The following is a 27663-nucleotide window of genomic DNA, read 5'->3' as shown; positions in this document are numbered from 1 at the left end:
ATTTCACTGGTGCCCCTTCTTAAATTCAGATTGATTTTGAGTCTTAATTTTGAACTTATAATTCATATTTTTATAATTATGAATTACACTAATATAAAGTCTACCGGATTAAATATAACAGCCATACATACTACAATCTGGAACTTCCGGGGACCCTCCAGGGACCCCCACACGGAGTTGCACCACTCACTTCACACGGGTGTGATTTTAACATTTCAAAATGTTTGTGTGTAGTGACTGAGTGAGCTCCATTGCTAGCCCCTTGTAGCTCACCCACAGTAACCTCAGCTTCTCTTCAAAAGATGCTGGCTCGGATGCTTTCCTCTACGTAGACAGAGACGCAGCAACACTGTCAGTCAAGACGCTGTATCAGTGTCGACTGGCTCGGTCGACACTGGATTAATGTCAGGCGATCGTCCAATGTTTTTATTCAATGAAACGGGGATGAACCGAAAGAATAAGGTCGCGAATACAAGCGGCTGAAATGACGGGTGGCTCCCTTAGAGATAGGGTGAGAAGTTCAGTCACTCGGGAGAGACTTGGAGTAGAGCCGCTGCTCCTTTGCCTGGAAAGGAGCAAGTTTAGGTGGTTCGGGCATCTGGTTAGGATGCCTCTCGGGCGTCTCCCTAGGGAGGTCCTCGATGCCCGGTCATATCGATTCAAATCCTGACTGACTATGCAGTCTCGCTGGTTGGTTGAGCTCACTGGTTGTCAGACGGTTGATTAAGCATCTGATGCGGCCTGTAGAAAACAAATTGCCGTTTTGTGGGATGTAGATGGCCTAATAGCCGAACAAGCATATATGCCCCCGTACTAAGCTGGTTGGCCTAGGGAAAGCTACTAGGATAACTTTAATCTTTTACACGACAGAAACAATAGGTAATAAACAGGAAAATGGGGCTAAATGTTGTTGCCTGGAATTGTCCTTTAACACTGAGGCTTTTACCGTGTAGAGATGTCCCATTATTATATGATTATTGTCAGCATTGGCACCTCCTGTCTGAAAGTCCCTGAAGTCGAGTCAACGTCAACAGTTATTGGTCTTGCCATGGGGACACATTGGGAGGAGTCTGTCCATTTCATCAGTCTAATGCTGTTACCCCGGCGTGTGGTGTTGGATTACAGGTTCTCGTTGGCACTTCCAGTGATATGTGATCTGCAATAACACATTAAAGTGCAGTGGTCCCCGGAAGCTGGTCCTAGAGGAGATTGTGTAATGCGATAAACTGCGACACGAGGAAAATGGCTTCCACCTGTTTTCATGCCCACGCTCACTGGACCACACTCACTTTGTTGACAGGCACCGGCTCTGTGTTAAAGGCTTCCGTTGTTGGTGGGTTTAAAGGAAAGGCAATACAATTTGATTTATCTTTTGCTCATTCAAGTACAACCCCATTCTCCCCAAAAAACTGCAGACCCAACCTCGACTCCAGTGTTATTCCCAAAGGATCCTTCAGGCAGGAACGTTTTGATCACAAAGCTAAACCTGGACGAGAGGAGATTAGAATCATCTCACAGGAATGCCCTTGGGCTTTCAGCAACCTATTGGCGCCGGTGGCGAGTTACCTGTGTTAATCTTGGAAGTGACGCGGGACAGGTCGATGCGACGAGGGGGCCGTGCGGGCGCGGAGGCCTTCGTTTTGCGTCGTTCCAGTGGCTTGCTGATCTTCGACAGGGGAGCGAAGATTCCTGTAGGTGAGATGCAGCCCCGTGAGGAATAAAAATCAATTTCAAGACAGGGAAGATTAAAATCACATGAACCCCACAGGACCACATATTGACTGCCATTTTGTCAAATTCTCTCACAATTCAAAAAGGTGAAGCCAAGAATGCATATATTATGGTGTTGAGTTCCCCACAGAATTAACGATTTGTTTGTACAGGAAATGCTGACTTCTACTGACAAACGTTGAAGTTTTACAGTTAGTGATTTGCACATTATTTGTTGTGTCATTGTCTCTGCTGGACACTTATACCCCTTTCGCTTGGATATTGTGGGAAGGTTTAGCAGGAGGATAATGTCTTCCACCAAGGGGACAATCAAAAATACTTGAGAGTCCTTTGTTCCGGTAGCTATAAAGAACTATATAATGAGACACCTGCCTGTCTGCAAATGGGACTAGTGGACAAGAGATCCAGTATAAGTCATTGAAAATACAGTAGATGACTGGTCTTAGTTATACAGGATCTCTTCTCTACTCACTTCCCTAACGTTTTCGTCACATGTTCTCATCAAAGCGTAGTTTTGATTTCGCATTGCTGGTGAAACAAAAGGTAGTCAACGAACAATTTCCGTCATAGTTCCAGTCGACGAAATCAACACTGGTGGGCAGTTCAACAACGTTTTCTGGAGCAGCTAAGTGTGTTTCTGGGTGGTGCTGTTGGTGAACCCACCATGTTTGATTTGACAGGTGAAATACTGCACCCCCGCCACCGATCCGTCGTTCTTCCCCTCGGGGTGGTCCAGCTCCACTCCCGCCCAGAGGCCTCCGGAGAACTCTGTGCTGCCGCAGAACCGCAGGGTGCCCACCTGTGCGGCAGGGCACAGAGCCAAACACCTTCAGTCATTTTGGCAAGGTTAACCACTCCACTCATGCCGTATATAATTATGCTTTGATGTATGTTACAGCATTTATATTGAAAAATCAATGTTAATTTAACTCTGAGAGTGTACAAAACATTTGTACACTCTCAGAGGGGGGCATTCCGCGTTTTTCCTCACTTCTACTGGTTTCTCACTTGTACTGTAACATATAATATATAATGAATATAGAGACCAGGTTTAATGGGGTTAAACACAAAATAGCACTGTCAACACACGTTTGGCATTGGCCAAACAAACCCTTTCAGCGCAGTACGCACGTTTGATCATCCAGTAGTGCCCGTGGCCTCAGGACAATGGTGAGAGAAAAAGTCGATATGTTTTCATTTTGGTGTGCTGCTGATTCGTGGCAGGGGCAAAGCCCTCTATCAGAATCTCAACTATGTTTTGATGAGTCTCTTTACAGTTATAAAAAAGCAGCCAAAGAGAGAAATAATTAAAAAGGAAAATAGAGATCAAAGTGTGGGACTGCATGAGAGCGCACAGGGGAGATAATAGGGTTTTGATTAGCCAATCTGCAGAATTCGACGCTCTGCGATTTTGCTCCCAGTGTGTCACGAAAATTAATTAATTAATGGCTTATTTGTTATTTTCAGTGGCAATGTGCAACTGGGTGACATAAATGAGTATTCTGGTCTGTCTGTGTGACTGCCTGCCTGACTGACTGACTGACTGACTGCCTGCCTGACTGACTGACTGACTGAGTGAGAGAGAGAGAATGCATACAAAATCTGCCCCAAAATAAGTTGGTGAGCATTTCACTGTGCCTTTTTCCAAATTTGGTTTCTCATTTAAAATGAGATACACACATGTCCCTGTAAAGAGCATCTCAAAGCAAGTAAAAAAAAAGTTTTAATGATATTCACAAATGACAATGGTAGAAACTAGAAAGCAAAGAGTTCATAGTGATATTTGTAACAAAGCATTCAGTAGTACTGTGTTCTTCTGTAATGAATTAGCCTCAGGTCTTAATGGGTTAATGGCACCTTTCACAGTAGCGGCAGTACCCCCCTCCCCCCCCCCCCCTCCCACGCACCTTCTGACCGGCGATGACCACGCGGTCGCCTAGTCGGATTCCCATGGAGGTCAGCTGTGCCCGGGCCTTATCCGAGAGCGCGGCGGGCGGGTGAGGTGACACGGTGAGAGGCAGAGGAGAGCAGGGTCTGGGCAGGGCCTCCCTCAGGAGAGTCCGAAGCTCCTTGGCCACGGCGGCTGCGTCTGCCATCTCCAAGGGCATGTCCAGAGGGTCGGGCACCACGTCTGCTGGGCACTGCCCTCTCTCATTCTGGAAGACAACGCAAGGCCAAGGATTTAGGTGTGAAATTTTGAAGGGGGAGGGAGGGGAAATGAATGTGGGGATATTTGTCTAGATTAGATAGAAAACAGAGGCCCGGGTCCGGGCACCCTAGGCTGCGATGCCAGCCTGACAGCGAGTCGCGGGTTTGAAATTCTTCGAATCCCGATCCAGACGACCTTTGCTCCCCATGTCCTGTCAGTCTACTGTCATATCAATAGAAGGTATAAAAGCCCAAAAAGAAAGAAAGAAAGAAAGAAAGAAAGAAAGAAAGAAAGAAAGAAAGAAAGAAAGAAGCGTGCAAATACTAATCTCACATACAACACAATAAGGAAAAAACATCAAAAGATTAACGCAAGAACCTGACCACTGGTGGACTTTTATTTCCAACACTTGAGAAAGGCTGTTGAGATGAGTGCCGCCGCCGGTCTCAAACTGTTACTTTCTTCTGGCCCGAGTGCAAAATTGCCCATCAGTGCGCTTCAGAGCAACTAATCAGTAGGGGCATGCCACATGGAGTGGCTCCGAGAAACTGTTGTCAGCGAGAGCAGAGACAGAGGCGGGAGTGTTGTGGGTGGGTGGGTGGGTGGGTGTTTAGCGGGGAGGAGGGTGATGGCTGCGAAGGTGTGACAGACGAATGGAGCTCATTCGGAAACTAGCGCCGGAGTAATTGAGGCGCACTCACACTCACCAATGGCTGCTGCAGGCAACACGAGTGCTTCTTTATGAATCATCAAAAAGGGGGCCGCCGTCTGAGCCAAGGCCCCTCTTTCATATGCTAAAGCTGCGCTAATGGACACCTTGCTTAGTGATGCGCTGATGGAGTTCAACATCTGTGCGTGTGCGGATAATGGTTACGGGGTTACGGTGATATAAAATATGTTGAGATTGGAGAAAAAAACCCCTCAAATTTCATGTTAATTTCATGCATGTTGAGAGTCCCCAGCAATCCCTTGATGGCTGTTTTTTGCATGCATATACCGTACAGCCGGTACGTACCACAGCCAATGGCTCATTAAGTTGTGCTCCATTGCAAGAGCCTTCTTAAGTAACCAAAGAGACGCGTAATGGCAGTGCCAGGGACGGGCTACTGTAGGAGGCTGTGACTAATTTTCCTTTCCCCCATCTCGCCCCTCACGGTGACACCGCTCTGTCATGTACTGAATGGAAATGTCAACCCACACAAAGTAATGCTCCTTGTGCATTTTCCTCCTCTCGCGGTAGTATTAAGTGGGACACCTTGTCACCTTGCCACTTTCCTCCCCCTATGCCGCCCGCGCTGATGGAGATTTCGTTCCAATAGCTGCATTTAGACACTTCCAACACGCTTCCTTTCAAGTGTTGTCTGGAGACGTCACAACAATGCCGCGCCTCCTCTCACACACACACTGCGGCAGCCAGTAAACACTGTCAGCCCCCAAAAGAAAATAAGCTCTCATTAAACTGAGTTTTTGTGGCACCCGCGGTGCAGAGGCCAGCCACCTTTTTGTCTACAGAACTGAGAAGGAAGCCGAAACAAATGGCTGAGTGGCTGCAAGGAAATGAGTGAAATCCCTCAAATTCCCTGGGGTCATTTTCTTGAGAAGGCCAGATGGCAAGGCACGTGTCTTATTATCGGGATAGCCCATCATTGCAGTCACATGGTCAGGTGCATTTTCCAGCGACGGAGGATTCGGCAAATTGCAGATAATGGCAGGCGAGTTAACTTGTGAGTGACGATCGCTCTTCTAGAACATCACCAGCCCTCTGCTAATGGAATGAAGGAAGAGTGTCCATGATTAACCACTTAATCCCATTATATACTACCAATGGCGGCAAGAAAACAATATGCAAGCCCACGTGTCGCTATGAGACACGTGAGCTTTGAAATGTTCAATCATGACAATGACATGCCTACATTTGGGGTGCCGGGTTGAACGTGGTCAAAGTCAGCAACAGCTCTCACTTCAAAGTAAAACTAGAGCGGTGCCCATTGGAGCCTCTACAGCGGTTCCCGTCTGTCTTCCTTTTATGCCCATATATGGAGTTATTTGTCAGGCATGCCCAAATATAGAGTCAATGCAGACGTCAGAATGATGTCAGAACAGGCCAGCTCCATATATGGACACTGGGCCAGGGGCCCTGTCCAGAGCCCGGGCAGAGGCCTTTTGGGGGCGGTTCTGGACAACCGTGGGTCCGACCGACTCAACACCGGGCACTGCACCCCCTGTGGTAGGGTGGAACGCGCGTGTCGAATTCTCAAACGCGTGTGTCAAACACACAGGGAGAGACAGAGACTTGCATTTATAGTTATGCCTTGGTAAACCACGGCATTTTCCTTTCTATTACAGTATTGACTGTTAATAATGGTCGACTTGAGTGCAATGGAACGCGACAAAGACCGCCACTTTACAACAAAGGACATCCTGTTTTTTTCTTTCCAGAGATAGAATGCATAGCTGCATAGCTATACTAAAACACACCACCATCCTTAAAACACTGTTTTTAGCTATAGAAAACACACCACCATCCTTAAAACACTGTTTTTACCTACAGAAAACACACCACCATCCTTAAAACACTGTTTTTAGCTACAGAAAACACACCACCATCCTTAAAACACTGTTTTTAGCTACAGAAAACACCACCATCCTTAAAAACACTGTTTTTAGCTACAGAAAACACACCACCATCCTTAAAACACTGTTTTTAGCTACAGAAAACACACCACCATACTTAAAACACTATATATATATATATATAGAGAGAGAGCGAGAGCGAGAGCGAGAGCGAGAGCGAGAGCGAGAGCGAGAGCGAGAGTGCGAGAGCGAGAGAGAGATGTTACAGTGCCTTGTGACACAGGTGGAAAAACAGCGACTGAAGGAAAGCATCCAAATGATGGATTGTCGAGGCCCCGAAATGTTCACAGGATGTGCTGACCCAAGGTGCTGATGCCGAGGCTCTCAGTGACCTCTGACCTCATAGTCATCATGCAACGGCCAGCGCTGCACGTTTTCGCAACCGCATGACTGTCAACACAGCTGTGTGGAGAAGATTGGACTTCTAGCAGAGCCAGCGATACCCACCATGTGGCCCGGGGCTCCGCTGGTAGGCTGTGAGGATATTAGCAAGTGGGCGCCCAAATAATTGGCAAAACACTACGATTGGGCGGGAACCCCTTTTGGTGTTTTAAAGCATCATGTTATACTTTAGCTATTGAAAAATAGCAGATCTACAAGCTCATAGCGTGGCACCGAGTGCCGCACTATGAACTTGTAGGTCTGCTATTTTTCAAAAATCGTGAAAATGTGCCTCAAATCTTTGAATATATATTGTTACAGAGTGAACATTTTAACTCAAATCTTTGCTTCTGGGGGGTCCCTGGAACAACATATTTTCAGATGGGGGGGGGGTGGAGGCATATTACATATAATTGTTGGGGTCCTTGACATGAAATATTGAGCACCACTGATACAATAACATAGGTATTTCAGAAAACTGAAAAAGCTGTGATCACGCCGATTCAGAAAAGCTTGGGAACCGCTGATCTCTGACTTTTAAACAAACAATCTTCTGTCGGGTGGAAACCTCATATGTCCAATTAACACCGTTACTTTTCAGGATTCAAATTCAAAAGTATCAAAAGTAGCAGATCTACAAGCTCAAAACGCGTCTGCTGCCATTTTGGTACATTTGTGCGCTGTAGTGTGATAAAGTAGGGCGCTGATTTACGGAGAAAAAGAATATACAGTATATGGAGATAAGAGGTTTCTGGCCAACAGCGATGAAATGCTGTTTGGTGTTGTGTGCAGGTGTTGTGTGCATCATTGGCGTGATAGTCACATTCATGTTGCACAAGGTCAACAGTGCACAGTATATAAATGCACAAAGAATGAACTTTGTGCATTTATAAACTGATAAACAAACAACAAACAGTAGATTCGACTGAAACAGTCAACATTTTGTGAACACACACACACACACACACACACACACACACACACACACACACACACACACACACACAGCTTATTTCTGACTGGCTGACTCACAGTTGGTGCCAGCTAGAGGTCTGGCGACGAGGGAGGAATAAATATTCTGTTGAGTGATCGCTGACTGAGCGATAATAGAACCCGCTATAGAAACCCGCAAATCTCCAGAGGGGTCTCGGGCCGGTCGTAGCCGACCCCAGAGTCAACACAACCTCAAAAAGATAAAAGCCCAAATCTAAATAATCCCCGCTCAACAGCGATTTGCTTTTCGGTTTGGGAGAAGATGAGTAGTAGAGTACACACATTTTACAGACCGCTGGGTCTCAAAATAAAAGGGTTAAAGCGGATAATGATTCATGTTCATCCACCCACGCAGATATGTTCTTCTCGGAGCTTGGAGCTCGTGGGTTCCACACATGCCAGCGCTGTGAGATAGGTTAGGGTCCCCACGAGGTTGGTGAGATGTGTGCTTGTGGCGTGGTGCTTTGCTGACCTCCAGTGGGGAAATGAGGACATGCCACAGATGACAGCACACAACCATGAGAGCAGAGGAGGAGGACGACGGGCGCCGAAATTAATTCATTGCAAAAACTAAAAAAAATGAAAAAAATGAAATGCCACATCACACGAGCATCATCATCACATACGATACTGTGCACTTTGTTCCATCAGAAGTTGATAAATGGAATCCTCAGGGATAAACGGCTTTAGGGCTTATCAGCTAAAATGCACAGCCTCCCCAATGTCTGCAGGTCTTGACAGCATTTCTAATCACCTACAGAGAGCCTGGCCTATATATCCCTCCTATTCAAGGTAAATGTCAACCTGGAATCAGGGATCTTTTCTGAGAACCTTCTAAAAAGCGTGCAGGGCACAAAGACAACCTTTGCACAAAGTTCATAAATGTAGGGGGATCTTCAAAGCATGGCCAAATCTGTATTCCAAACAAATACTTTTTTTTTTGTATGGCCAAGTGAGTCGCAAGATCAACCCCCCACACCAAGGTCAGGCCTGCGTATGAAGAGAGAAGATCGCAATTCATTAAAGACTTTCGTTTTCATCACAAGAGCTGAAACAGTACCGCGAGGTCGTGGGGATTTTCTATTGAGTTCCTAAAACATGGATGTTTTGTATGATCACCTCAATCTGAAATGGCATTAAGGACAAGGTCAGGCCTGCGTGTGAAGAGAGAAGATTGCAATTCATGAACTTGAGGCACGTGTCCCTGCTTTCCGCAAAAGGTCTCTGTCGAATCAATGTCATTTGACCTCATGGCCATTTTATTTTTACTGCAGTAAATAAAAATTCCCCGAAAAAACGGGTAATACACAGAAAAAAAGAGATGCACTTTATTTGGGGCCGAGTGGGGTAGGAGCATCGGGTGGCATACAGTTTAAAAAGTACCCCCTCCCCCCCCCGATAAACACGCTGACAGATGAGCAGCCGGGGACCAATAACTCCTCCTAAACCCCCCCCCCCCCCCCCCACACACACACACACACACACACACCAACAAGTCTAAACAGCAGCAATGAAAATAACTGCCACCGGGGTTGTCATACAAGTGGCCCCAGTGCTGCTGCCAATATATGAGGCACTTAGTAATTGCATCCATACATCACAGATTTGTGCATTTATCTACTTTACACAAAGGGGGGTGGGCGGTGAATGATGATGTCGAGCGAGAGAAACAAACAGCTGCTGAATTATTGACTGTAATGAACGCTGCACGTTTCACTAGGCAGTAGGCACACTGCTGAACAATGTAAGAATTTTAGAGCGAGAGAACGCCCTTTACTCTGGAGGGAGGTGATCAGCCACAAACTCCCGTTGCGGTGAATTCCATGCTAACGTGGCCGCCGCATGATGAAGGTTATAAATCGTCTGTCAGGTGGGAAACTGGAAGTTACGCAGTAACCGTGGTTATATAAGAGATATAAGCGAGGCAGTTCGCATGTGCGAATACTTCCTTTTTACCCAACAGCTACGAAATAATCTAAATCTGCAAGGTAACTATAGTAATTAAAGCTGTATGTACTAGTAAAACTTAATTATTTTTGCCTCTGAAATGTAGAGGAGCAGAGACATAAAATATGAATGAGATTTCTCAATTACAGTAAAAATACCTCAAAAACGTACTCAACTGCTGTACTCAAGTATAATGTATTTACCGTAGTTACTTTACACCACTGGTAAATTGACGGATCACTGTGCATGATCTCTCGGCGTGTGTCATTCTGTCCGCATCCAGGCTTGACTTCTTTTTTTTTTTGTTTTGCGAGATCTAACCGCAGCCGCTAGAGTCTCTCGGTGTGACTGACTGACTTGACATAAGCGAATTAAACCGCGGGAACACAAAGAGTAAGTGCGAGCGGCACAGAAGGGGTGACAGCTGCTGCTGACGGAACGCTTTCCCTCCCGTCTAGACTCTGACGGCCTGTCTCAGCTAAACAGCCCTAGTAGCGTCTCTTCTGCTTCTCACATCCCCGTGTGTGTTGTGTGCACTCCGAGGAAGAGAACCAGTGGTGGAATTTTGGAAAGTACATTTACTTACAGTTAGTACTGTACAATTTTGAGTTATTTGTAATTTACTTGAGTATTTCCAATTTCCAGTACTTTTACTTCCACTCCACTACAATTTCAGAGGCAAATATTGTTGCGAACGCAATGAGCACTAACTATGAGACCCTGCAGATCATGTCTTTCTGTCTGTGTGTGTGTGTGTGTGTGTCTGTCTGTCCCGCTGTGACACCACCCGCCCGCCACCAGAGGGCGCAGCTGTAGCACACACACACACACACACACACACACACACACACACACACACACACACACACACACACAGTAGAAAACATGTACTTCCCGCGTTTGCACGTCTTACTTGTACTTTTACTACACTACATTTATTTGAAAACCACTTCAGCCGTATATACCTTGAGGCTATTTCTGAAAATACAATCTCACAATGCTACAAGCTCACAAGCTCTACAAGCTCACAATGTGTCGCGATAGATCTGCTATTTTCAAATGATTTTTATACAATTGCAACCTTGAAATGGGAGCATAGTTCTACATTGCAGTATTTTTTTTTTTTTTTAAGATTTTTTTTTGCGGCTTACGCCTTTTATTGATTTTTTAAGGGACAGATAGTAGGCTGACAGGAAACGGGAGAGAGATGGGGGGATGACATGCGGTAAAGGCCGTGTCGGGTTCGGGAGTCGAACCCGCGGCACACCGCAACTGGATCACCAGTCCGGTGCCCAGACCGTTACGCTACGGCCTGGGCCTACATTGCAGTATTGATACGTTCACTGAAGTAAAACACGCGAGTACTTTTTAGTCTCGGCCATTGAAGAGAACTCACTCTGAACGCGGGGTTGGCTCCCAGCTCCAGGAGGCATTTGACAGCCGAGGTGCACAGGTTGGCCGCGGCGATGTGCAGGGCTGTGCCAAAGTCAAAGTCACTGCAGGTGGCATCCACCTCTGTGAAGGGGGCGAGAGAGAGAGAGAGAGATGGGTTTTGCTGCTCTTCACGTATTCACACATAACGTGCATGGCCTTGACCACTTGAACCCCAGCGTCCATATTGCGGGGCGAACATTAGACCAAAAATGGCCGATCTACAAGCTCGTTGTGAGCTTAGTAGATCGGCTTGTAGAGCGGCTATTTGTTGGCGAAAACGGAAAAATGTGCTACTGGCAATGTGAGTCAAATTCTCTAAGACTCGCCAGGGTTTTAACCCATTAAGACCCGAGGCCCCGATTCTATGAATGTCTTAAAAATCATGCTCAGCTTTCTGAAATCAGTGGTGCTCAAACATTTTCATGTCAAGGACCCACAAGATGTATTCGGCCCGCCGACACCCGTCTGAAAATATGTTGTTCCAGGAACCCCACCCCCCAGAAGAAAATATTTTAGTTCAAAACGTTTGCTGGCGAAAGAATATATATTCAAAGGTTTGCGCCACATTTTCACGATTTTCTAAAATAGCTAATGTTTAAAATAATGGTTAATGTGGTTAATCGCTAAGGTGACACAGATGCGTCCTCAGGTCTACTGTAAATGTGATGAAAGTAACCCTAGAGCAGTGGTTCTCAAACTGTGGGCCGGTGACACTGCAGGGGGCACTCCCAAAACATAAGGGAGTTAATGAGTTAATGAGTGTCACCTGGGTCTTCTTTTTACTTTCGACAATTTCGGAAATGTCCGCCTCCGACATTCCCAAATTAGTGAGACTAGGTTGAAAGTGCTTCAAAAAGCAATCATTTGTAAACAGGCTCTCCAACTAATTGACCATCTCCCAATCTGCTCATTTCCAAACTCAGAAGCGTTCAAGTCTGCACCACACACACACACACACACACACACACACACACACACACACACACACACACACACACACACACACACACACACACACACACACACACCCCCCCCCCCCCCCCCGTGTGGTTGGTGCTGTGGTAACAGTACCCGACTTGAAAAGAATATACACAATTACTCACAAAAACAATCCCCCAAACAGCCTTCTGAAGGTGCAAAGATGGCGAAAGAGAATTTATTTCATCGTCTAAAACTATTGTGGAAAATGTTTGTCCACTACCTTTTTTCACTGATGAACACTACATACTACTTAATAAAAATAAAATAAAATTACGTTTTTATATATAAGTTGATAATTTCGTCAACAAATAGACTAGATGAAAATGTTACAGAGGGACTCGTGAAGAAGAGATCCAGGAGAACTAAAACAATTCCTTTGATGCTTGGTTGCGTGCTGGTGGAGCTAGTAGGAGATACGTTTGAATGTCATTTGTGAACCATTTCTGCTCTAGTGGCTACAATTGGGATGGCTGACCTTTCCAAATCCACCATCTTTGAGCCCATCACCAGTGGTGTAAAGTAACTATGTACATTTACTTAAGTACTGTACTTATGTCCAATGTTGAGGTACTTTACTTTATTGGAGTATTACAAATGTTCTACTCCACTACATTTCAGAGGCAAATATTGTACTTTTACTCCACTATTGAAAACTTTAGTTACTTTGTAGATTTTGATTAATATTACAAAACATGCCACTTCAACCCAATATACATTTAGTCCATTTGAAAATAGCCGATCTACAAGCTCACAATGCGTTGCATTGTGAGCTTGTAGTTCAGCTATTTTCAAAACTAAAGATTTGTATACGTTTGAAAACATTAAATGGGACATTCTGCATTCTGAGGTCAATACTTTTGTACTTTATTAATTAGTAAATTAGTAAATTGGCCCTCACTAATGTTCATGATAAAATGAAACAATTTCTTTCTACTCTAATCAATGGGGAATCCTAGAAACTACAAGATTTCTATTCCTGAAAAGTTGCAATGCGATAATAGAAGCCATCGTTCACACGATAATAAAAATCACATATATTAAAAAAAAAAATCTGCCTAACAATCATGTCACTGGTGGACGGGTTTCTGAACTGCCCACAGCCCTCCAATGAGACACAGACTCAGGCCTGGGCTACACGTATATGGATCTTTTGCAAAACGCACATTTTTGTGTACGTTTGGGCTTTTCAGCCACATGCAAACAGCGTTTTTGCCCACTCAGAGGTTTTTGGAAACTGATAAATAAGTGAAGATTTTCGAAAATATCCGGATCAGTGGATCTGTGTAGTCATGTGAAAGGGAGCTTTTGAGAAATGATGACGTCACCGCTCATTAGCGCATATAACTTTTACTATAATTAGGTGAGAAATGCAGCTTGTGCCTGCATGGAAACTACACGGATATCTATCCGATTGTTCATGTTTATATATCACTGTTAACAACTTTAAAACTTATCATATGTTGCATCAACTGCAGTGAGCAAAGGCTCTGCTCTGCTGCATCCAATAATAAATATATCAGCCTACTAGTCCAGTGCGGACTGGTGATTTAATTTGTATTGGTGCTGAGTGCGAAGCTTGAACAATAGGTTAATTGCGAACCGCTACAGATAAACTGTGGATATTAACCTACCAATAAGGACCCAGGCCAAATGCCATTGCGCAATACACCAACAACAAGTCTATGTGTGGTGTGTGCATAGCCATGTGAAACTATATTCTCGTGCTGCATTTTGCTCTATATCTCATGGTCATGGAGGGAGAGAGAGAGGGTGCAGAGAGGTGTGAATGCAATTGCATCAAATAGCGTGGTTGGTGAGAAGAAAATATACAATGGGTCGCCGTGCGCATATATATGCATGAATGTCGTGATAAAAAATATGCATGAACGTGAACGTCGTGATAAAAAATTTGCATGAACGTCGTGATAAAAAATATGCATGAATGTCTAGATAAATATGCATGAATGTCGTGATAAAAATATAAATATGCATGAACGTTTTGATAAAAAATATGCATGAATGTCGTGATAAAAAATATGCATGAACGTCGTGATAAAAAATATGCATGAATGTCATGATAAAAAATATGCATGAACGTCGTGATAAAAAATATGCATGAACGTCGTGATAAATATGCATGAATGTCGTGATAAAAATATAAATATGCATGAACGTTGTGATAGAAAATATGCATGAACGTCGTGATAAATATGCATGAATGTCGTGATAAAAAATATGCATGAACGTCGTGATGAATATGCATGAATGTCGTGATAAAAAAAAAAATATGCATGAACGTCGTGATAAATATGCATGAATGTCGTGATAAAAAATATGCATGAACGTCATGATAAATATGCATGAATGTCGTGATAAAAATAAAAATATGCATGAACGTCGTGATAAAAAATGCATGAATGTCGTGATACAAAATATGCATGAACGTTGTGGTAAATAATATGCATGAACGTCGTGATAAATAATATGCATGAACGTCGTGATAAAAAAATATGCATGAAAGTCGTGATAAAAAATATGCATGAACGTCATGATAAAGAATATGCATGAATGTCGTGATAAAAAAATAATTGCACATCTCTCTCCCGTTTAGGTAATAAAGGGCGCAACCTTGACTGCATTCCGTCACTGTGCCTGCATGGGGGGCACAGTGTATGTTTAGGGTACCAACCATAGAGTAATAAAAGGATAGAGACCGAACCAGAGCGTTAGCCCGGCCCCCGGACCTCTCACCTCCGGGGTGGGATGCCTGTAGCACCACCCTGACGAGCTGGGGCACGTCGAAGTAGGCGGCGTAGTGCAGCGCTCTCATGTTGGTCCAGCGAGAGCGCAGGCTGGGCTCCGCCCCCAGCGCCAGCAGCTGACGGGCAAAGGCGGCCGCCGTCTCTGCGTCGCCTGCAGGGGGACCAGGAGGAGAGGCAGAGGGTTTTTGAGTGGTGCAGCCACTCCAGTGACCAGCAAGGTCTGTCCCTATGTATGTCTGTATGTCCCTATATATGTCTGTATGTTTAGGGTACCAACCATAGAGTAATAAAAGGATAGAGACCGAACCAGAGCGTTAGCCCGGCCCCCCACTATTTAATTCAATAGAAGTTGCTCAGTGGCGTTTTGAAGCACCCGGAAGACTGCCGGAAGTACAATTATAACTCAATGGCTGAAGCGAGCGGAAGTTTAGCCTAGCCTAGCCCGGACCTCAAATTTGAGACGCACGTGATGTCATGAACGTCCACCTTGTGGTATGTGTGTTGGTTTGTTTACCGTTGAGTGAGAAAACAATGTTGCACATTAAGCCAATCATCTAGGGACCCCGGCAAAATAATTCGGGGACCGCCAGTTTGGGAACAACTGTACTAACCGATGCCGGGGGCTCCTGCCTTGCAGCAGTAGTGCAGGAGACTCATATCCGTCAAGCCGTCTCGGTCGTTCACACCGCAGCCTCTCTTCAAGATCTGTGAAAACACCAAGGATTTGAGTTGTTATTTCTCCTTCAGACTCTCCTGTCACTGCGCTGTGCTGTCAAGAAGTAGTAAAACAGATATAAATATTTTCATTTTCCAAATCTTAACCCATTTTGGGCGGGAACGCAATATGTTATACTTTTGCTTTTGCTATTGAAAAATAGCAGATCTACAAGCTATTTTTGTTTAATCGTGAAAATGTAGTGCAAATCTTTGAATATATATTCTTTCACAGTGAATGTTTTTAACTCAAATCTTTGCTTCTTGGGGGTCCCTGGAACAACATATTTTCAGATGGGGGTCAGCGGCCAAATACAGATATTTTTGGGGGTCCTTGACATGAAAATGTTTGAGAACGACTGACAGAAACATAGGTTTTTTCACAAAACTGTCATTTGTAGAATCGTCCTCAGGTCTAAATGGGTTAAAAAAGCAGAGAATATAACCGATCTACAAGCTCACAACTGAGCGGTATTGCAGCAGACAGACACACACGCGCACACAGAAACACACAGCCAATCATTGGAGTGGTTAGGCACCGCTCAAAAAGAAAACAGGAAAAAAAATGAAATAATAGGAGATGCATGGTTTCAGCAACAGCGACATTATGTAACGTTATCTGTAAATTGCAACTGCGTGAGCAATCTCCTACCACAGGCGAGGTTGGCCCTATTAAAAATCAACGCTGGTAACACATTTTAGAAAAACAATCATCACATCAGACCAAAATGACATCCACTGCATTTCTCATGGATAAAAACAAACAAAACAAAACAGCTATGAGGTGGAAGAAATCAGCGCTTGTTGTTTGCTATTCTTAAAAAAGCAACAGCCTTCAGGCAATTGTTTCCATCATGAAAACACATTTAACTTCAGTTGGCGGTATGTTTATATGGCACTACTTAAAACTGTTTTTTGTTTACTGAGGGCAATTTGCTCTGTGTGGGGGTATTGTGCGAGTGGTTTTTCTTGTGCCACTGCCACAAAATTAATTACTGTTACTTCTTTCTTCACATTTTCTTCACGTCTGCATTGCGGGGGAAATAAATAAAGAAAATAAATGCAAAATCTGCCCAAAATAGAGGGTATGCGCGTGACATCATCATCATACCTGGAAGTTATGCGGGAACGCCTACCGAGTGGCAAAAAACTACTTTCTGGCCTTGACATCCAATCAGAAAAGTCCTATTTGATTGCATTAAATTACTTTAAACATTAAACTCACTTTGTCACTCACTTTGCACTCGATTTGCCACTCATTCTGCCATTCACTTTATGCATGCGCATACCCTCTATTGGGACACCAAGGTGTGTGATAGCAGTGTTGTTTTTGGCAGCAAATTTTGATTTTAGTTTTAGTCATAGTCTCTTAAATAGTTTTAGTCACATTTTAGTCACCCAGAATGGGTTAGTCTAGTCTTAGTCGACTGAATATCATAAGATTTTAGTCGACTAAATCTACAGGTCATTTAGTAGACTAAAATGTATTTTGGCGGGCCTTGATGCCGTCGTAATGACTGATTTAATTTTACACTTGCTGAAACGCTGCGACGCGTTGGGAGCTTATAGATCTGCTATTTTCAGCATGAAACAAAGTGCAAAATGTCTTTTATTTATAGTGGATATCTTGTCCACTAGTCCCTTCCTAACATTTTAGTCTAGTTTTTATTTGTTGACTAAATCGACCGTATACTTAGTCATAGTTTTAGTCACCATAGCTTAGTTTTTATTTCGTTTTTATGTAGTTTTTGTCAGTTAAAAAAGGTAGTCGAACATTTTTCGTCATAGTATTAGTCGACGAAAACAACACTGGTTTATAGTTACTGAATTTTGTAGTCCAGGTGCATTTCAAGCACCTGGCTAAAAAGGTGGGCTCACCTCGTTGCCAATGAGGTCGATGTTCTTCTGGACTTGGGGGACCCACTGTCTGAGCACGGCGAACAGCTCCGGCACGGTGGTGGCAGGGTCCAGCAACACCTCTCTGCACTGAGGATCACTGGGATCAAAGAACGAGAATTCTGGGGAGGAGGAGGAGGAGAACACAAACAATCAGATGCACACTCTTTCACTTTACTTTTTATTTCCTCAATTTGTACCGGTACTTTCTTGGACTTTTTTTGTATAGGTTTTCATAGTTTACTTACATATTGAAATATATTTGTCTCTGTCGGGTGGAAAACTCATATTGTGTCCAAAACTGTTTCATTTCAGGATTCAAATTGAAAAACGGCAGATCTACTACTTTTGTGTGACGATGTAGTTAGTATGATCAAGTTGGGCGTTGAATTGCTACTGTACTGTACATCAGTACTGGTGAGACTGGACTATGGATAATTTACTTCTCATACCACAATTTAAAATACCGTCCTCTTTTGATCTGTCCTGTGTATGTACAGTAAACAGCGTATGCCTGTGTGTTCCTGCAGTGCTTCTCAAATGTTTTCATGTCAAATTGATAATGTATCAATGTATTTGGCAGCTAAACCGCATTTGAATGAATTTTGTGCCAGGGACCTCTAGCCTGGCTCCAGCCCTGAATCGCTACCATTAAAAAAAAATATGTCATGGCGATTCAGGTGTCTGGTGACTCTGCCTATGGCTGCGTCAGTCTTGATCGATCGCAGTAGCGGATTGGCCATCAGCCCCGTCACTCGACAGCGTCAAACAACAAACATGGCTGCCCCGAACTGCGGTAATACGCTACCGTATCAATCTGGCTATTAAATTGACCTATGCTAAATAGTTTTACAGAAACGTCAGGTTTTATAAACAACATCATCCGACATATTTTACTGCTTTTGTTTACATGCTAGTAGCCCTGTGTTTGTTTGGTTAGCAACCCGGGTTAGCCATAGCCACATAATTGACAACAACGTCATCCGCTTTCCTACTATTCAATTTACAATTTAGGCATTTAGCAGACGCTCTTAATCCAGAGCGACTTACATTAAGCAAGAACAAAAAGCATGGGAATACATCACAAAAAAGCATTTATCATAAAAACTAAACATGCGTAAGCTAAGAAAGTAACAGTGGAATATCTATATTATGAGACTATACATATAAACTATATATATATGTACTACTATGCTATACATATGTACTATGGCGTGCTATGACTATATACAATGCAATTATAGTGCTGTCTACATAACATGCTATAAGTCTGTATCAGATGCTATCTAAGTCTACAGAAATGCTATCTAAGGGGGTAGGGTAAGTGCTATGGGCCATGATGGGAGTCTGAAAAGGTGGGTTTTCAGACTACGGCGGAAGATTGGGAGTGATGCTGCAGTTCTGACTGCAATGGGAAGTGCATTCCACAGTTTTGGAGCCAGAAGGGAGAAGAGTTTGGGACGTGTGGAGCGTTGTCCCAAACTCTTCTCCCTTTCTTCTCTTCTCCTATTCTTTTTTTTTTTTTTTTTAAGATATTTTTTTGCGGCTTACGCCTTTTATTAATTTTTGAAGGGACAGACAGTAGGCTGACAGGAAACGGGAGAGAGATGGGGGGATGACATGCAGTAAAGGCCGTGTCGGGTCCGGGAGTCGAACCCGCGGCACACTGCGACTGGATTACCAGTCCGGTGCCCAGACCGTTACGCTACGGCCTGGGCCTCTTCTCCTATTCTGATTGGTTGGTATGAACCAATCGCCGAAGTCTTCTGCTTTGACAACGTCTATCCCAGAAACTGCTGCCGTGGGGAGGGCTTTCAGTCTGAATAATGAAGTGAAACGAAATGATAATTCAGACTGAGTGTCAGGCTAAGGCTTCACTCACACCTGCACAACAGATTGTTGTATAGCTGATGCATGAGACTTGTTGACTGTTGCAAGCTCGCAATGCATTTCCAATGGAAGTCACATGGTTTGACACAACATTTTTGTTGTATGAGGGGGGGGAGGGGGAAGACAGTCGAAACACAGCCGAAAGCCGTACAACAAAAATGTTGTTTCAAACCATGTGACTTCCATTGGAAATGCATTGGGGCGGCCATGACACTTACCCTTTGTTTACATCTACCATTGTTGTATGCTAGATGTATAGGTGTGAGACCCCTGTAAAGGTTGACCAAACAGCCAAGGCTTTCCAATTAACAACCCCCATAAGTGTTTTGTTTTTGTTTTATTAAAAGTAAATATACATAAAAGTTTGAAGGGCCAGAAAACCATTTATTTCTTTTTTTGAATCTGAATTTACTCAAAGGTTGAACTGATGTTTCATGAACTATTCATCTTAATCATTGTATTTTGGCTACTGAAGAAGTCTCTATTCGGAGTATTTTTTATGGTTTTGTTTCTTTTCACAATTGGCGTCATGCATTTTCAAAGAAAAAACTTCAAAAAAGGGTTAAAATGTTGATGCTATAGTAACAAATTTAGCAGGGGGGGGGGGGGTCCACCCACTGTGAGAAGCACTGTGTTACAGTATGGGTTCTCACCACAGTCGGTGGGCATGGGTGCTGACGCCACCTGGTGGACGGTGGGTCTCTCCAGGCCACAGCCGGGGTGGCGGTCAGACGACAGCCTACTGTGGAGGCCGAGTGCAGAGTCCCCCTCGGAAGGCTCCACAACATCCTCCTTAGTCATCTCTCCCTCAGGACCTGAGAGACGGAGAGGAAATTGTATACCGTTAGTGTTAAGGTGCGTTCAGGCTTGAATTTAAATATTCGCCTCGGTTCGTCCCATTTGTGCTGCGCCATGTCGCGGCGCGCCCATTCGCAGCGCTCGCTCAACATCTCGTCTTTGCATTGACTTTGTAAGTAATCGCACCACTCTAACCATCCAAGTCTGAACGCAGCTTTAAGCTATTGAGAGAACAAAAACTAGGTACTTTTAACAAAAGCCTGAAGGGCCACTATGCGGCATAGTGTCAACCCTACTTACTGTAGATTTGTTTTATTGACCACAATGTTAAGAATGTTCATTTAGATAGCATGTTACTTAAGCAGATGTTCATCGTTTACCTGGTGGTATGCTATGTACAGGTTGTGGTTTACCTGGGATCCTATTTTTTCCAGGCACTACACTGTACACTATAGTACTACAAAGTATGTGAATACCTTGCTTACCGCACGCTTCTCTGGATAAGAGCGACTGCTAAATGCTTAAATTGTAAGATCCTGAACTTTTACTTAAATTGTCATACAAATAATTGCGATGAATTTAATTGTGTTCTTTGTCGTTGAACATTGGAACATATAAATAAAAAATAAATATTTGTATAATGTTATACTCTATTTTGAAAATGTTTGAAAATGTATGAACAGGTTGCAACAGATGAATTTGTGCAGATGGAAACAATTATGAGGATTATGGAGGGAAAATAATCTCAATTTATTGCAATTAGGCCATCATGTAAAAATTGTGACAGGCTTAACTGTAAGTGCCTGTGCTATCTATTCCAAGAACAAAACAAAACAAATAGAATGGCAGGGAGTGCCACTTCAATTCAGGTTAACTGTCTGGCACCTCTTTGGTGAAGGGCCGCCCTGAACTCTTTAGATGTTCTTCTGAAGTAGGCCACGTGTCTAAATAAATACACACACATCTTGTTTACATTAGGCTCTATGCACAGCAGCCATATTGGAAAGAAATTGATCCTCTTCCCATTCACAGGGCTTTACCAATTATTAAGGCACTGTTCCATTTAGTATAGCACAGCGGTTCAACGTTTTTTTAAGGACCCCCTCTGAAAGTGGACAAATGGAATCAAATGGACCAATTTTGTTCAATTTCTACACTATCAGTGTTTCCAACAGTATCAGTGTTCAGCGAACCAACATGCACAATATCAGCACCCCGACTCTGACCAGAATGGAACAGAGCCTTAATTAGTATCATCGGTAAGACCTGAAGGAAGTAATTAAGAGCCTAATTTATTTTGGCTGCTGTGCATAGCATATTCACAGCAGAATGTGTCCGTGTATCTGGGAGGGTCTGCTGAGCACCAATTTCATCACCAGCTCATGTCTGAGGGGGAACTGAGTGTGTGTGTATACCAGATTTTATGACGCGAGTGCGTACAAGTATGCTGACTGTGCTTGTTGTTGTTTATGATAGATCCCCATTAGTCTTCACTACAGTGAAGACTACTCTTCCTGGGGGGTCCAAACATACAATCAAATTAAAACATAATTTCATTGCATAGTTCAAAACAAAACAAAACAAAACTAATTGAAGATTTCAGTCTTCGTGCTTGAGGGTTACACAACTTACGTTGTACACAGAAATAATTGATGCAAGATAGAGTTGCACAATAACGAAAAGCAACAAAGTAATAATCGGGCTTAACTTCTACAGGGTCCCACTAATAATACTAATATTAACTTATTATCTATACTAATAATAATATTAATGTTCCAATGCTTCTCATACCCGTCTATACATATGCACCCAATGTGGATTTCTTCTCCATCTTAGAAAAGTCCAACGGCCAAAATGTCTGTTTTTAGTCCAAACTCTGGTTCTCTTATTTTAAGATTTCCCTTAATGCCAACTAAAGAAAACCGAAACAATAATAATAATAATATTATATAGGCCTACTTGTTCTGTTGGTTCTCTGGTGGTGGGGACCGCACTGGCGAGGTTCAAAATGCTACACTGCCCTGATACGTTTCCTTCAGTGCTGCTGGCCCAGAATGGCATATTCCATCACTAATCATGAAGCACAAGGATAATCCACCATGCCTTGGACTACTCAAATAGCTACACAACCTTATCACTTTATCACCCATTAGTTTTAGGAGAGGAGCTTGGAAACTTGTTGCACAACACCAAAGCTTGTGGAGCATGAATAATGCCCTTGAAGTGTTAAGCCTATGCATGTAATATGAAACACTGTGCGTATTCAGAGAAAATACAGGAGAGTGGAGTCTCAGAGCTACAGGCTTTAAAAAGTAAGCCATGTCAAAAACCTACTATATGCTATGCTGCTATTCAAAAGAGAGAGCAATAAAGAAACGGGAACAGAAACAAGTACACAGGTTTAAGTGTGGGAAAAATCTACATTTTGGCCTAAAGCTGCCCAACCAATTCACACACTCACTGTCTTCATTTCCTTTATCCTCTTCCCTGCTGACCTCCATAAGTGCCTCCAAGTCCAGCTAAGATACGAAAATCACACCGGCAAGGTGGCAAAAGAGAGAATCAAACCTGTGTTCGGACAACACATAGTTTCCGCCCAGGTCAACGTCCCAAAATAACTGATGGGTACAGAGGGGGGTGGACTTCCCCAATCTCCAATAGCACCACTGTTGATCTCCAATAGGATCAGCAGCTCTATTTACAGCATGCAGAGAGAGTGGATGCTCGGCGCAACATTCTCCCGAGCCTCTAGGATGTCACTCTTGCTCCTGAGTGAGTTACATGATGCCCCCTTGCCCTGCCCTCCTGTGTCGTGTTGACCCCGGTCACCCCGCACCACACTCTACTCAGCTGGCTGGTCAGTCACCAGCAATGAGACATGCTATGGCGAAGAATGTGGCAGTAGCAGGGCCTGGGTGACAGTGCAAACAAACATTGTGTTAAGGGGGGGCGTTATGGGAGTTCAGTGGTTAAAAAGGGTGCAATCACAACTCAGCTGTGGTTCATTCTCAAAAAGTTTTTTTTTTTTCATGAAGACCCCAAATTAATACATATTTGGCCTGGACTGCTGGCTGGCCTAGCTTCTTTTTTTTACCATTGAGCATGCCTGCTTGCTCAGGGGATAGGGATGGAGAATTAACTGTTATCACATCGGTATCGTACGTTGGCCTTAAAATGCAATATCAGTATCGAACCGATATCAAACTAGAACTGCACTCTGTCGAGTGCATACTTTGAAAATGTGTTGAAAATAGCAGATCTACCAGCTCACAATGCATAATCATGTAACATATTCTGTTTCTCACACACACACACACACACACACACACACACACACACACACACACACACACAGAATTGACATCAAAATGTACTTTACAGTTGAAAATAGCAGATCTCCAAGCTCATGATGCAGCAACACAGCAGATCTCCAAGCTCATGATGCAGCAACACAAACGTCCAACATAGATAAAAGTAATTACTCACCTACTGCTGCAGGTCCATAAATAATCCCAGTGTTGTTCAAGATGCATAATAATGATTGTTGCGTGGTTTAGCGACGACTACCACAGTCCACATACCACTATGAGAGGAGAACGACACACACGTGCGACTACACACACACACACGTGCGATACCGCACGCACGCAGCGCACGCAGCATTGATGTGTGTTGCTACGAAGCAGCATTGTGTTGCTACGTGCGATACCGCACGCACGCAGCGCACGCAGCATTGTGTTGCTACCTTAGAGTATATACTCTAAGGTTCCCTGGTATATATATATATATATATATTCATTCCGTGGTTAAATCCCTGTAGGCTACCCACATATTGGTAGCCTATATTAGCCCAATATTGGCGTTATGCATTTCACTTGAATAATGTTGTGTGAGAAAGACAGTTATTTAATGATTATAACGTCCTGTCTCGCTGCCGCCTATAGGCTGCACGGCTATTCCTCTGTGTGTGTGTGTGTGTGTGTGTGTGTGTGTGTGTGTGTGCGCGCGTGGCGAGAGAGAGAGAGATCAGGCGTGCGTGTGCGTGTGTGCGCAATGAAATGTACTCGGCAGTATGGCTGGCAGGCGAAATGGCGAATTCGAACGGCGTAATTGTAATAGTTTGGAACAAACCAAAATCTGTCAAAGAACAATATTTATGTAACTAAGATTCGCTGAGAGAGTGATATTTAATATACAGAGATTTAGAAGGAATAAGCAAAATCGTGAGGCGAAAGTTCCTCTCCTTCCTTGTATTTTTCTCCTGCGGGCTGCGGAGTCCGGACAGTGGACAGGACTGTCAGGGAGACTCGGAGATCAGAGCAGCACAGGCTGAGAGGCAGAGCTAGTAGCCAATGAAAAGACGGAGTAGTAGTTGCCAGGTTCGCGAATTGTAAGCGAGTCGTAGTGTGTGTTGAATGGCATTTGAAAGGCATTTGTGGGCTTGTGAATGAATTTTCTCACATGTAATTTGTGCTCACTTGCATAGACCTGGCGAATTTAGCGTGGTGAAAGGGCAACAGTGTTCCGGGGATGTGGGTGCTTCGGGCGATAATGTTTGTAGTAAACAAATGCATTGGCGGCGTGAGTGTGGACGGGAGGCATTTTTGGTGGCAGTGCCAGTGCCAGTGTTTGGCGGGTGGTGTCGAGTTTTGCCGTTCGGCGCGATAGGAGGATAGCGTTGCAACACTGCGAAGGTAAGTGTGTGACGTCACTGCCGTGTGAGTGTGTGTGGGTGTAGTGTGTAAGATGGTGTTGTGGGTGTTGCAATAGCGACGTAGCTGTTGTGGCTTTGGGTTTCTTGCCATGTGTTGGGTACAACTTTACAACTATTAAATTAGATGTATGACTAGCTCTCAATGATGACGTAAGAAATATGGTCATGTATGTATTCTGGTCCCAGCAAATCAGGCACAAATTTGCTGTTTTATTTGCATACGCATCAAAAGTGGCGGGTTGGCTGGGACGGTGCATACGGACCGGGCGAAAATATTACTTGCTCGCTCTGCTTGCGCAAGTAAAGATATAAGATAGCCGACATTTTAATTATTTTATAATAATTATGCCCCCATTATGTTGACATTTATAAAGGAAATAGCCTGAAAAAGGCTTTTGTAATGATGAAGGTTGCAGATTCTATCAGTGTTTTCAAGCGGATTATGTTTGGATATGAACATTTCAATAACGTTGCACCCCTTGTTTTGGAATAAAGATTAATTTGCTTTTTCAAATTCAGTGTTTACTGTATATGCCTTTTTCAGAATGGCCAAAATTATATATATTTGTTTTAATACAGAATGACATCATATTGACATCGGTTGTATTAACATACTCTAGCATACTGATTTGACAGAAATACAGTCTGTTCAATTAAAATAGTTACATAGTTCCGCTTTAAACTGATTTGGATGCTTCATCAACAATTTTTTTCTGGGGACCCCCTGGAACCCCGTCACGGACCCCTGTGGGTCTCCAAACCCCACTTTACTTGTACATGGTTTATAATGGTGGCTACTTTTTGTGCTTGAGCGGAGTCTACACCACCCTGTGGAGAGAGGGGCGATGTGCAATTCCCTATGGCTGTTATGTCCCAAACCAGCTTTGCCAAGGATTATGTCTTCCAACTGTCATGGCCTAGTTCCACAACTGAACAACCAGGCTGCTCCGCCTTACTGTGACCCATGACGTCATGTTGAACACATCCTCCCTACTCAGAGACAACAAAGGCCAGAAGCATTATGAATGGAAGTTCCCTGCCTTTGCCACGTTTGTTACTGAAGTGCATTCTTCTATCACAAACCAGGGGACATTGTGTGTGACACGATGCCCTAGAAACACTGTTCATTTGTTACAAACCGAACACCACTCACTGATTATATTCTTTTTTTTCAGCGTCAATGTCATAGATGCAAGTCCAGGAAGCATTATAACACCAGCTGTGACACACAGCCATGCTATGACACATGACACATGCCATGCTCCTAGAGTGAAAACAAGAACGTTGGCTGTGTTCCATTCTGGTCAAACAGAGTCAGGGTGCCGATATTGTGCATGTTGGGTCACTGGAAATACTGTGCTATATATTAGGTCTCAAAGTAGTGGGGTCCAGGTACCCTTGAGAGCATTCCAAATGGCCCCTTACAGGTGTATAACTAAATGTGTGTACAAATGGAATAATTTGTACACACATTTAGTTATACACCTGTGTACACCAAGAGTTATGGGGGTCCTGGAAACTAAAATAAGGAGTTTGAGAACCACTACAGAGTAACAGAGACCACAAAAATGGACGTGTCCATTTGATTCCACTTTGTACCCTCTCTAGTAAACGAAATATGTAGGCTTATATATCAATTTGTTTGATTAGAACTGAACTGAACTACTGAAGAGAGGCTGTTCACAATTACATCATTCATTAACCTACCTGTTGTTTAGCTAGGCAAAACAGTGAGCTAGCTAGAAAGCAGAGGAGAGCTATAGTGACAGTTAATCCATTTGGAATAAACCTCTTCAGTTGCTACATGCTCAAGTTTTACACTTTAATACCAAACAGTGCGCAACAACATGTTTACTGGGCACATTATTATAATGATGGATTGGGCCAATATAGCTGCTGCTGTATATCCTCCATTCTGCTGCCATAGTCGGTCAGCATGCATGTTATTATATAACAGTTCCTTCTTTCAGAATATAATCACATCACATGTCTTGGTAAAGATAATATATTGTGCATAAATGTCTACATTACCTCGACCTCACCTCTGTGGGTTCTAAACCGCCCAGTGCAGACATGAGGAATGTTGCAGTCAGATGGATCTCTCATCAGCTGCAGCCTCGTCAAGTCAGCTGATGCTTGTGTTGTCACGAAGATTACTTCCGGTTTACGAATTCCTGTTTAAAGAGTAAAGTTAGTCGAAGTTTTACAATTTACCTTTAAAAATAAAATTTGGTGTCAATTTAATCATATTTTGCATTGTACAGATTTTTGCGTCGATATTTTGCAGATGCTTTTCTTTTCTTTTGTATTTATTGCCATGAGAGTAATAATAATAATTGGTTCTGTACGTTTAGATGTTCATTATTATATATATGCCATAGGCATAAATACTAGCCAGCAGTGAGTGAGTGAGTGAGTGAATTAATTAATTTAATGAATGGTTTATAAATCTACAGAAATGGACGTTGCCAAAAACAAGTGTGGCAGACAGTAGCACTGTTTCAACACAGCTTATTGGGGGAAGAATCGGAAGATCATATAATAGAGTTGTATTATTCATAGTGTTGTTGAATAGTTACATCAGCAGCAGCAGCAGTAGTAGTAGTAGTAGTAGTACATAGTAATTACTACATTATAGA

At 43.4% G+C, this 27663-nt stretch overlaps 1 protein-coding gene across 2 annotated transcripts in view; it reads right to left on the bottom strand.

The window, feature by feature from the left end:
* Positions 1 to 27141, bottom strand: part of LOC310877448 (CAP-Gly domain-containing linker protein 4) — a 62608-nt gene extending 35467 nt beyond the window's left edge. Inside the window, exons 1-9 of one of the 2 annotated variants that reach the window (XM_083791315.1) lie at positions 27056 to 27141; positions 20166 to 20327; positions 17605 to 17744; positions 15624 to 15717; positions 15002 to 15163; positions 11232 to 11350; positions 3639 to 3887; positions 2395 to 2530; positions 1567 to 1689 (exon numbers count right to left, since the gene is read on the bottom strand). In XM_083791315.1, the coding sequence (XP_083647441.1) occupies positions 1567 to 1689; positions 2395 to 2530; positions 3639 to 3887; positions 11232 to 11350; positions 15002 to 15163; positions 15624 to 15717; positions 17605 to 17744; positions 20166 to 20313 (1171 nt within the window). In that variant the 5' untranslated portion in view covers positions 20314 to 20327; positions 27056 to 27141. Of the gene's footprint in view, positions 1 to 1566; positions 1690 to 2394; positions 2531 to 3638; positions 3888 to 11231; positions 11351 to 15001; positions 15164 to 15623; positions 15718 to 17604; positions 17745 to 20165; positions 20328 to 22771; positions 22916 to 27055 lie in introns of those variants that run through there. The other variant, XM_083791314.1, reaches the window with a different exon arrangement.
* Positions 27142 to 27663: the final 522 nt, after the last annotated feature.

Source organism: Protomyctophum parallelum (assembly GCF_964188405.1).
Source record: "Protomyctophum parallelum genome assembly, chromosome: 20".
Lineage (NCBI taxonomy): Eukaryota > Metazoa > Chordata > Actinopteri > Myctophiformes > Myctophidae > Protomyctophum > Protomyctophum parallelum.
The sequence above is the reverse complement of the archived record's forward strand: the minus strand, read 5'-3'. Positions and strand labels throughout refer to the sequence as shown.